The 12380-nt window shown below is 42.5% G+C and overlaps 1 protein-coding gene across 31 annotated transcripts in view; it reads left to right on the top strand.

Annotated features, from left to right (window-relative positions):
* EXD3 (exonuclease 3'-5' domain containing 3) overlaps positions 1-12380 on the top strand; it is a 296945-nt gene that overhangs the window by 112520 nt on the left and 172045 nt on the right. For all 31 annotated transcript variants that reach the window (XR_012654086.1, XR_012654087.1, XR_012654088.1 and 28 more), the window contains 2 exons: positions 4887-4960; positions 7743-7781. Coding sequence is in view for 28 of the 31 variants with exons in the window: in XM_075054953.1 (XP_074911054.1) it covers positions 4887-4960; positions 7743-7781 (113 nt within the window). In the remaining 3 variants the exon portion in view is untranslated. The remainder of the gene's footprint in view (positions 1-4886; positions 4961-7742; positions 7782-12380) is intronic.

Genomic DNA, 12380 nt, shown 5'->3' with positions numbered 1-12380 from the left:
CCTTCCCTTCCTCTGAATTTCTGGGTGTTCTTTCTCCATTCTTTAGTGGAAGTAAATCTTACTGTGAGGAAAGAGCGTACAAAAAGGAAGCAGGCTAGGTAAAACATACAGATTTAAAACCCCCTCATTTCTCTTGTTCTGAGCAGTTCCACCAAAAGCTAGCAGTGAGGTAAAACTCACACTTCTTGTTACCTAACCTGATTGTGGGCTTGTTTGATGCCTCAGTCTTCTGCTGCTTTCTATCTCCTCTTCACTCATGACTCCTACTCGCTGAAAGAGGCTGAGAGCAGCAGCAGAAGAGGGAAGTGGTTTTTGGTGAGAAAGGCTGGAGGAGGACAGGGTTTCTTGGTATGAGAAGGCAAACTTGTATATGACTCAGTTCTTGCAGTTCCAAATCTACTTTCATATTTCACTACCCAAGCTCACTCGTACCCACTCACAGTAAATTTCACTGACTGCTAAGCAAAACTTAGGTGTTGATCAGCCATTGAGATTTGAAACACTCCTTGAAACTGCCAGTCTTAAATTTCAGAGCCAGAAAGGAGGTGGCCCAATATAAAAAAGATGTGGGACCTCAAGCAAAAAAAAAGCACCATCATCTTAGATTAGTCCTTTCTTTTTCTGAACTGTATTCCAGTATTCATGTTGACACACAAAACACTGCATGGTAAGTGGAAGATTTTCTGCGAGTCCCAAAAGTGTCCCAATAAACTGTGTGTGGATTCCATTTAATTAGCTTTATTGGGGAAGGAAGAAGTTGGTCAGAAATGGTATGTGATTGAGGAAATTGAATTTTATGGAGTCTTTTCTCACACATGGGTCAGTATGCTCTGGTTTAACAAGCCTGTAGCTTTTGTGGGCTAGTTACTTATTACTCTTTGGAGACCCTGTGAGATTGACTTAGATTTACAAATGCAAGTTTCAGTAAACACAGCTCTCAGAGATGAGGGAACAGGCCCTACCTAGGTTTGAAATGGTTGAGTATTTTCTGTTGTGGTTTTGCACAGCCAGTACACCACAGAGAGTTCAGTGGCGTTTTTCATTGAAAATTCATTGGGTATGAGGTAGAAATTATACCACTTTGAAAAGTATAACTGTTCTCATATATTGGGCCTTAGTGCCTATACGACAATAAAGCAGAAAATAGGTAGAAAGGAGATGGTAGTTGAAGGTACAGTTAACAGTTACTGTTGTCCTGTAAGCAGTGTAATAAATTAGCTGAGCACCTTAAGTTTTGAATGCTATGAACACGTTTTTACCATAGTCTTTAAAAAGTTTTTTTAGCATAAACTAAGAGAAATGTTTCTCTACGTTTGACCACCAGGTTATCCTTTTGGTTTAACCTTTAATTTCAATTTGGTATGAATCTTCCTTATTAAGCCCCAGAACTGATTTCCGAGATAAAGCATTATCACTCCGTCAGTGTTGGGGCAGTAGAGGGCAGACGAGGGCTGCTCAGCAGTGTGGGCATCTGCTCAGGTAAGTCATAACTGTCCTCGGACTTCATCAGGTCTGCCAGATTGGCGAGCACATCACAGAGCAGTCACCAGGGAGAGCTCCAGCAGGGAGTCTACACAAGGCACTTCCAAAAGATGCTGTGTTAGAGAGAGAGGAATGGCTGTTATAACTCTACAGGAGTGCCTTTGGAAGGAGGAAATTTCAAATGTTTTTACCTTTTCCTTATTAAAACAGAGCAGAAGGTTATTCCTTTCCTTTACATTTGCTTTACAAGGGTTGTTTCCTCCCTAATTCCACGCTGACTTTCCTTCAGAGTTTTTTAGCTCTCATGTTAAATACCAGCACATCTTTATATAGCACTGTGACTGAGAAGAACCTCTAGGCTTAGGTGTCAGAAGATAGGAGCCATCCACTCCTGAGGTTGCAGTGGCCGCAGAGTCAAGGTGCTGAAGGAGAAGGGGATTGAACATGCCAGGGTCCTCTCTGGGCCCTTACCTTCTCAGCTACATTTTTGTCTACTGAAGTACAGGCAGTAGAATATGATCTGCTCTAGACCAAGACAAGCTGGCCAGCAGCTCCAAGCTTTTCATTGGAAAAACTAACACCACCCTTGCAGTTCTGCACATGAATTCATCATACCCAGATATGTGTCTAAAGACCACACCGGAGCATTTTTTCCTTTAGGCATTGATCAAACCCCTTGTGCCATGCTCTCTGTTCTTCTCCAGTCAGCTAGTGCTCCAGGCAGCTTCAAAGCTAGTAGGTAGCTCAGGGGTTTGGGGCTAGTCTGGTGCTTCTGCTGTTTCACCTTCCTTTCTGTGGACTGCTGACCCTGATCTGTAGTGGCACAGAGCATTTTATGAGAGACACTAATGCATCAGGCTACCACAAAAAGAGGTTTTCTTGAGTCTGGCCCTACCCTCCACTAAGTCGCACTTAGGGACTAATCTCATAATACACTGAGACATTAATGCACAGCTCACTTCTCATCAGATTCCCTGGCAATCCTTAGCAATACCAGGGTAAAAGCCTCTAGCATTTCAGGTACCTTGATTTTATTTTAAAAAGGCTCCTTTACTTTGTCCCCAAACAAAGTATGCTTTATCTGGACCTTCTGTTCTGCCAGAACAGGGTGAAGGAGTCTCATTGTGAATGGAAGTCAGGCTTTCAGTGCAGTGTAAAAGAGAGGATTGGGTCCCCATCCCAGGGCAGGAGGCATCGCGTATCACCTGGGAGTGGTAGCCACATACCGCACTTAAAAATAAATTGCACCATGTCCCCAGTAGACACTTCGTAGCGATGTTATATGAGTGAAATAAGTGTATATTGTGGGTTTCTCTAGTCTTGCCATTAGACTTTTGTTGGGGTTTGTTTGGGTTTTATCTCCAAAAGGCTACCTGGAATTTCTTTTGCCTTTATTGCTTTTGGTAGATGCATCTCACGTTTTACTTTGGGCTTTCTGATTGTATGTGTTTGTGCTGTCCTTTTGTATGTGTGTGATCCAGTTTCCACATTCTTCTAATTTCTTGTTTGAGATCAATAAAAGCTTCGATTTAGCAGTTAGTCTCTTACTTCACTACCAGTTTTTCCATTGCCACTTCTTCTTAACTCCTTTTCCCCTTATAAATTATTTTCAGGTGAAATCTTACCTGCCAGTCCTCTTGAGTTTATTGAAGTCCATTCTGTTGGTTTTATTTTGCTGTTCTTCCTTTCCTTAGAGCTTTGAACTCTTCATTTCATTTAATTTAACTCTTCATTTAACCAAGTTACCTTTCATCCTCATGTTTGTGATTAGTCCTCTCTTTTTTGTAATAAAATATAGAAAACTGGATCCAAGCCCTGTTCCTTTGCTCTATCAGAACAGAAAATGTCACTGGTGCGTTCAGAAATGTTTCAGTCCATCTGTGTTCCTCTGTCCTACTTTCTGCACAGATAGCTGGGCACTTAAAATCCCTCAGTTCTGCAAAGTCCTGTGCTTTGGACATTTCCTCTAGAAGCTCACAGAAAACGTTCAATGGATCTTTTTGGTGACCTAGAGCAGCCATGCTGTTTTTCTTTCTGAAGTGCTTTGAAATCTTTAAGTTACGTGGTGATATTATTAAATTTTGATGTTGATCTTACCTTCTTTAAAGGGTGTTGCTTTCCATGAGCTGCTGATCTTTCCTACGGATATTGGGATAATATCCGGAGGAAAGATCACCATATTTACTGGGATAACATCCTGCGGGACAATTGCAATAATTTCCTCAGATCCTTTGAGGGCAAGGATATGTTGTCACGCCGTGGAAGATTAACTTAAAAATAGCAGCTTTAAACATTTCTGTTTGAGATGGAAATGTTCAAGTTATGCAGTGATGCTTCAAGAGACTCTGAGAAGCTGCAGTAACCAGTAGTACAGCAATTCATATCCCTCTGATGCCAAGTCTGGTATTTAGACATCTTTCTTCATTCTCTCAGTTTTTAATCATTGGGTATGCCATATGTGGGGCACGGAGAGTGCTAAGCTTTGAGGCCCTTTTGAGTTGGTAACACTGTTTTCTCCCAATGTATGCTGATTCAAAGGAGGCTGCAGAGAATTTTCACTTTACTGTTTTCTGTTACCGTTTCTGATTGCTGGTCCTGCTCCTTCTGACTACCAGCGAGATGGTTTTAGCCACTGAAACCCCAGTGAAGGCTTTGGTTAAATCTCTCCCTGTATATGCATACCAGCATCTAGCAAGAACTGACAGATACGTATGCTAATCCTAGTTAATGTATTTTATCTTCCGCATTTATCTCTCATTGCACTGGATTTCAAAACAAGGTGCTATGTGAAGGTCTTGTTTTTTGCAGTTGTAATGAGGCATATCTAATGAAGATGACAGTAATAAAAATAATAACAACAACTGTTGCTTGCTAGCTCAGCAAAAAAATAGTCGCCTCCCTCTTTGTATGGATATGGATTTTCTTTCATGGATGTATATTTTATCCGATAAACTTTAGCCACGAGTTTACATCCTGAGTAACAAGTTCAAAACTGCTTCAATGAATTAACAGCACAGGTTCCAATTAAATCAAAAAGAATGCAGCCTCTAGAAACTAGAGGTGGTGCCTGTATGAGGATGCTACCTAATTAAAGGTGTGAAGTCATTGACTGGGAAGCATATTGAACCAACAAGTGGATCTTATCATTCAAGGGTGGTAGAACGAGAGATATCAGTAGCCAAAGATTAGCATTGCTAACCGTGGTTGAAAGTGTAAATAACAGTTTATAGTTTAGATAAGCTGACAATGTGTGTGTCTGTCCGTCATTGTTCCAAGTGTGATGGCATCCTGCCTTCAACATAGCAAGTTTGAAATTGGGGAAGGAAAAATGTAATGTCTAGACAGTAAAACTTCAAGGAAGTTCAGCTATGTTGTATACTTAAATGTCTTTTTCCTTCTTTTAGGTCTCTGCCCTAATGTCATAAATCAGCGGCACTTGAGAACTCTGAATTACCTCTTTTACAAGAGGTTTGTTGAGGTACGTTTCTGTATTGTGCAGCATGGGTGTGAATGAGGCTTTTTGTTTATTTTACATTTTTAATAACATGATTGAAATGTATTGATAGTATACGAGCAAGTGTTCCTTGTGATTATTAGTGCATAGAAATGCATTGGATCTGCCATTGGACCTGTTTTTTCTGTGAGTGAATAGTTTGTGTGTCCATTGATATTCTAATGATTGGGTGTCATGAATGCTTAGAACTGGATGCTTGTTCACCTCAGCATCCTCAGCAGTGATCTGAGACACATGTAGGTAGGTCAGGGTGTGCTCTCCATACATTCAGTTTCTCTCAGCCATCTCAAATAAGCAGGAGCATACTGGCTGAAGAGTTGGGGGGGTGTTTGGGTTTTTTTTAAGAACACAAGGTTTTAGGCATACAGCGTTGCTGGGTTCTTTGTAGGCACTTTGCTTTGGTACTTGTGGCCTGGCTGTGATAGGTATGGCCCAAACCTGCCACAGAAGCTTTTTTGTGCTAACAGCCTTGTTACTGCTGAGGAAAATGGTAGTACTTTCAGCTCCTGAACCACTCTTTGAACTAACTTTACTTTTGTCCAGCCTCCAAATTCTCTTTCCAAATATGCTGGTACTTGTCCTGGCACTGAGTGCTTGTAGAAATTAGAAGATGCCATTAATTCTTTCTAAGGAGCAGGTTTCTAGGAGGCAGCTTGGAGGTTGACTGTCTGCAGAATTACTTGACTATGGTTTCTCCTCCCCACTCATGAGTGTACTGAGCCAAGTCACTGCCCTTTGGATGCTCTTGAGCTCACTGCATTGGGGAGCACATTTCTCTTCTTGTCAACGGGGCAGTTTTGGTGCTTCTCTTGATGGTCTGGCATTCATCATTATCCTGTGCCTGGAGACAGATTATACTAGCTGAGAGTAAGTTTTTGTCCTGCCTTTTCTGGAAAAAACAGCTTGCACTTCTTGTATCCAGGTATATCAATTGAACTGTGAAGGGCAAGGACCACAAGAGACTGCACATTGTAGTGAAATGTTTCCATTTCTTGAATTTTGAATTATCAAGCTGTATTTGCCAAACATAGAGTGGTGTTTCATCTGCAGTTCATAGAAGACTTTCTTCTTCCAGATACAAGAGGCTTTTTTAACAGAGTTTTAAGTGAGCCCAACAGGTTGTTCAGATGTTCCTACGGTACTATTGATCCAGTCTTCAGAGAGCCAGTTTTCAGGAAATGAGACACCTCCTCCAGAAATGCCTGTTCTGTTGTTCAAAAGAGGATTCATTGATGTTCTGACAGAAGAAGGCAGATGTATGTGTTTTTTCTGATCCCCCAGCCCCCAGTACTTTGAATGTGAAGATAGGGTTGAGTGGTGGTGATCTGATGATGCCGTTCTGGTACTGCCAGTTCTGCTTCCAAGACCTTCTGATCCATCAGTGAAGGCTCTGATCTGTCTTTGCTGCCTGCCAGATCCACTGACAGAAGAGGAGGGAGGATCAAGCATTTCAATGTCCTGTATCTCAAAGCTTTAATATTGGATGACATCATTCTAGAGAGCTTGGTCATCTGTAGTGAGAGAGTAGAAAAGTATTTATCCAGGTGTATTTATTTAGCAGAGTGGGATGGATTCTTGATCTGGTGTTCTGCTCTCTCTGGCCTTCCACTTCCTTTGTTTTGGAGTATTTGCTTGATTTAAAGTATCCAAGCTGGCCAGTTACTTCCATTAAGGTACATTTGGCAGCTGTTTCTGGACACAGTTCCTTCTTCTGAGAGCTCTTTTTGGTGTTCTCTGTTTACCATTCTCAGCTGTGTATGAGGTCTGGTTAAATGGCTCCTTTATCTCACTAGTATTTAAATTACATGCTTGTGTATCTCAAAGATGTTTTCTTTGAGGCTCCTACTCCCTGTTTGCTCTTGTACCTTTCCATAAAAGTGGCACTAGTAATCATTGTTACCTCTGCCAGAAGTGGGGGTGAGGCTCAGGCCTCAGTGGCTGATCAGCCTCACACAGCCTGTGTTCTTGGCAGAGTGGAGAGCAGGTCCCATCCCAAGTTTCTCCCCAAGGTTGGCTCTGAGCTACATTGGAATGGGGATGTTAACTTATCAGTTTCCTTCCCCAGACCTCATGATTCCAGAGGATTTTTCATGACTTGGCTGTTGAGAAAAGTTGTATTTTTCTGTTCTGAAGGCTCAGCCTTGCATATAATCCCTGAGATTACTTCCTTTACTGGAGCCTATGGGGATGGCTCTCCACTGCGCTAGCTGTTGAGGTGGATCTCAGTCTATGGATATATTGCAAATCTGAGATAAAGGCAACAGCAGTTGACCCATGCATTCCACCAGGCCATGGCCTGTTTCAGCTTTGCTCAGCAATGTCTCTGTCATTGCAAGAGCACCATGCAAGCTTTGAGGCATTCAGAAATGCTGCTGCGCTTTGCAGCATGTTGTTAAGGTGATTAGTTTTCTGCAAACGAGCCCAGGACCCAGCTCCAGCTAATAATGAGAGTGCGGACTACTGCTAAGTAAGGGTCTGCCATTGCCTGTGTATTTTGATTGCGTATGAATTTTTTTGTCTTATGTGCTGTAGTGTAGCTGTTGTCTGAATTACTTCATCTAAGCTGTGGTTTTTTGCCATGCCCCGGCTGGTGACATATGAGAAGCAGACGTTTCCCGTGTGCTCCAGAATGCATTCCTCAATCACAGTTGATGCCAGTGTGTAAGATGGTGTGTTAAATTTCAGCTTGCTGTATGTAGCATTCTCCCTTTTCTAAGATGGCTCAAAGGTAGTTTTGTCTTTTCAGAAAACCATGACTCAGGAGAATTGGACAGATCACGTTCAGGTAAGTATGGATTTCCCTCTCTCATTTTCTCAGGGTTATATGCTTGGAGATTATTTTAAGATGTTCAGAATATCCAACTCTGGATATTGTAGTCCTACTATTACAATTTTGCACTTTCTCGTAACTTTGTAAGCATATAGCAAAATTGTATATGCAGGGAAGATCAAGAAAGAAAATTTGTATTTTAATTCCTATTACATCTTTAAAAATGCTCTAGTTTGGCTGGAGCATTTAGATAAGATTATCAAGTACATTCTTTTACTTTTATGCACTTATTTGCAAGTGAACACTACAAATATTTATGTTGATTAGTTACAAGGAGAAGGGGAAAGAGAGTTCTCTTCAGGCAGCTAACAAGATGTGCGAGTAAATTGGGACAAATGTTAGATTCCCTCTGCACGCTCCACTGATCATTTTCAACAGGTTTATTCGGTGACTGTTAGATACTGTGACTTCTATGTCTTGTGCTGTAGGACACAGGTAATTTTAATAACACAGGAAGAAGGGTAGCAGTATTTTTTTTTCTTAGTGTATAAACAGGAGAGTTCAGGCAACCATGTTTTGGCCTGATACTACAATAAATACATATGTGACAATGAAATATCAAGAAATTCCATGGTGACAAACCATTACTGATTGTTTGTGTGATAGTGAGTGTCTATGATATCCCTATGGAATTGCAACCTCATGGTGAGTGTTTGCTCCTTTTCTGTAAGTCCTCAGTTTGCATTCTGCGGCCAGTAAGGATTTCTGACCATCAGCTAGAGTCTTCCTTTGAAAATCCATTTGAATAGTCAGTGTGGGCCTGTGAGTGGTAACAGCCCAGTCTGATGACTAATGATCTCATGCATTTGATATCTTAGGCACTGTCTGTACACACCAGCAAAAGGACTGCATTTTAAACATGAGATGTTTCTTCTGTCTTTCATGGGTCAGCAGGAAAAAGAACAATTCAAAAGGCTTGAGGATGTGTTCTTTAAGACAGAGATCATTGATAAAATGCCCAGCAGCACTTCATGGCAACTGTTAAACCTACTGAGTGTTTTCAGTAGTGAATATTCAACTTCTATGTGTAGTTTATCATACCCATGCGAGAGGCCAGACTCTGTGTGGAAAGGAAGGGGTCTTGCCTCTTGATCTTGGTGATCTTATCCATTGAAAGAACTTTCCAGGGTTCCCTTTGATTCTCACAAGCTTAAGGCCAGCACAAGTGCTGGTGGTGCCTTGGTGGATCAAGACCAGCAAGACACAAGCAAGAGATGGGATTAGCCATGAAACTGTAGCAGACATCTTCACCACAGCTTCTGGATGTACTTCTTTGGTGTATGCAGTGAAGGAGTTTCTGTTGATGCTATGGTGGATAGTGGGAAAAACCTCCCAGTTAACACACATGGTTGCAGATTGTGTCAAGCACTTTTGAAGACAGGAGGCTTGGGAATAGATGCTCTCTGAAAAGTGCTTGTTTGGTGCCTGGTAAGACAGCTCCCTAGGGAACTACTCGGAGCTCAATTGTATGATGGACTATGGCAGAAGGTCATCTTTGCTTTCCCAATGTATTCCAAACTTTGTATTTTCTGCATGCTGCCAACTTATATATTTTTGACAACTATGTAATTATCACACGAGTAGTGCTTAAACTTGCCTGTTATCAGTCCTGACTCTTAGTGCTATCAGAGATTACTGTCTTTGGCACCACTTTAAAGCGATCAGAATCTGTACCTATGCATATGGAGGAAACTGAAATAATCACATGTGCAGGTAGGCTTCTGCTTCACACTACTTACAGCGCGGCTGCACTGAACAAAAGACGAGTTACAAAGGAGGAATCTCTGAGCAAGTTTTGTTTTTCAGTGTGAAAACTAAGGTTGTCTGGGACCTTACTGTTTTTGAAAGATTGGGCTTTACATGAAGGAAAGGTTCAACTTTCCACTCAGAGCTTCACCTATGACCTGACAGTTTTTGAAAAAAAAATCTGTTAGGTTCTTTGTGGAACTGGAGAGAATTGTTGTTTGTGTTGTATGTCCCATTCCTATGTTTAGTTCAGGCTCACAGACAGTTTGTGTCTCCCAAGCTCTGTCTGGCGATGTCATATTAAAGATACATTGCACTGGCTCAGAAGCAGAGGGTGGGATACAGTGTGACCTCTGGGTCACCTGGGGGAATGGGAACCAAAACTCCCAAAAGACTCCACAGCAGCACACTCTCAGTCAGAATTTTGGATAATTTTTTCAATTTTAAGTCCAAAAAGGTTGAAAGTATTCATGGGTTTAAAGCCCATTTTTGTTTAATTCTGTGCTGCAGCTGTAACAAAAGACTTAAATTATATAGATATCAAGAGCCCTGGTGAAAGCAGTGTTAGCCGTGTCATATTCAGTATGGCAGGTGATAGACATTTCTGGGCTGGTATTTCTTTTTGTTCACCCTGAGCAGTACAAGTACAGAGTTTTCCTGTTCCTGCCCTGTGGGATGAATTGAAAGTGTGATCCTGACTGCTCCTACAAAAGGCAGAAACTCGGTAGTTAATTGTGGGGCCAACAGAACCTGTTTCCAGCCCTGTAGCAAACTGGTTTTGCCCCCTCCACCTGCCAGCACCCACACTGCTGATCTGCTGTCCAGGCTGTGGCTGCACAGGCAGGGATGGCAGCCGTAGGCAGGCAGAGGAGGCAGGAGGGAAAGCAAAGGGATCAAAATGTCTTCATACCCTAGGGAAACTGCCCTCATCACAACTGCCTGTTGGCAGCCTGGTGAGCCCAGGAGGAGAGCTACAGTTTGTATCATCTTCTCCAAGCAGAGATACCTGGAGGGCAGAGGGAGGGGAAGAGTACTCTTCTTGCACAGTGCCAGCTGGATTGCTATTCATTAGCTTGCCTAACTGCTTCTGGGCTGCATGGAAACACACAGGAGAGTGCCTGTCTTCACAAGCAGAGGAGAAGGTGTGTAGGGTATTGATGGTAGATAGGCAGGAAAAAAAGACAGGGCATGAGCCAATTGTCTGCTTTGCTATGTGCCCTTCTGCTTCCATTTTTGCATGCTTCATAGCCTTTATCAGCTGCATAAAGATGGTAGAATTGTGTAGAGCAACTACAGAACAGCCAATACATGGCACTAATCAGATGTGTTCAGGAAGGGTCATCCTGCCAGCGACTGCAGAGAGCACTTGGCCAGCAGCAAGAGGGGCTTGTTGAATACTGATGTTTCCCTGGAAATTCTGCAGGACAAAATCACTTTGAGACTAAAAAGCATGGAAGGCATTTTTCAATCATCTGCCAAGCTTTCAAAAAGTGAACACACATAGAACAATAATATCTGAGGAGCATAGCAGGGAAGGAACTCTGATTGCAAATGTCACGTCTGCCAGTGTTTTAGATGTCAGACAGTGTCTGAGATAATTGCATGAGGTTGGCAATATGACATGGGACCTATGGGGGAGCAGTCCCTTCTTGGGTGGCAGCTGGAGCCCGAGAACATCCCAGATAGCACCAGACACCTGTATTTTGGTGACCTGAAATTCTCCTAGTTTAACAGAGGGCTTGGGAATAGGAGGGTCAGGTATTTTGCTGCACCACTTTTAGTGTGCCATGTTCTCACTGATGTTTTGGGGGTGATCTTGCAATTGTGCCCTTCTAGACTCAGCTTGGTTGGTTAGTGCCAAAGCACCCGTTTTATGTGGAGTCACCTGCACCCCTCCAGGTCTGATCCATTCCACATAGGAGTTGTGCCCATCTATGCGAGGAGGCAGCTGCCTGGTAAGCTCTGAGACCCTGATGCCACGCACAGGAGACAGTCTCGTCTTGACAAGGAAAGGCTAGGGTAGTTGTGCAGGGGAAATGACAGAATATTATGGGTATTTCTGAACTGTTAGAGTCCAGAAGGCACACACTTGCTTGATGATTCTAACATCCAGAGTATTTTTGCAGGGAGTAGTTTGACTGCAGCAGAGCTAACCAGTTGCTATGGTTTAGAGTGTTATCTCAGGGTACTTTGGCCCAAGAAGCATACGTGTGTTCATTTGGACTTCCTGCTCTGAAATTCCTTTTCCCATGGAGCAGAAAAGGGTGATGGTGCACAGTGATGTAGCTCTTCATTTGGGACAATAACTAGAATCAGTGTTGGGCAGGGTTAAAACCAGTTATTTTATTTAGGACTGTCAGTGTTATAATCACCTGTTTTGCAAGGTGTCTGGGACAGCAAAGTGGTAGAAATGGTACTTCCACTTTTACTGGCCTTGAGCCAAAGGGCCTTTTGTTCCTAAATCAAAAAACTTTCTGTGCTAGTGTTTGCATTGGGGGAACTTTCCCTTAGTTTCTCAAATGTAAAAATCTTAAACCCTTCTAAAACTCACGCTCAGAAAAAGCACTGGTGTTTGAAAAGATGTTACTTGTTCTTTGGGCACTCATCGTGAGCTGTGGCTTGTCAGACAGCCCTTTTGCCAGCTAATGGTTGGAACCACTCTGTCCTCCATTTTAGCATGCGTGACTTGAGAGAAGGGTACGGAGATGCAACATCTAGAAAAGTGGCCCTTGTGTTTTTTAAGGCCCCTGTTTTGCAGCTATTTAGTCTGCTCTGCTCTTGCATGAGAATGAAGTAGATGAACCCTGG

The sequence above is a fragment of the Buteo buteo genome, chromosome 23 (assembly GCF_964188355.1).
Source record: "Buteo buteo chromosome 23, bButBut1.hap1.1, whole genome shotgun sequence".
Classification (NCBI taxonomy): domain Eukaryota; kingdom Metazoa; phylum Chordata; class Aves; order Accipitriformes; family Accipitridae; genus Buteo; species Buteo buteo.
The sequence above is the reverse complement of the archived record's forward strand: the minus strand, read 5'-3'. Positions and strand labels throughout refer to the sequence as shown.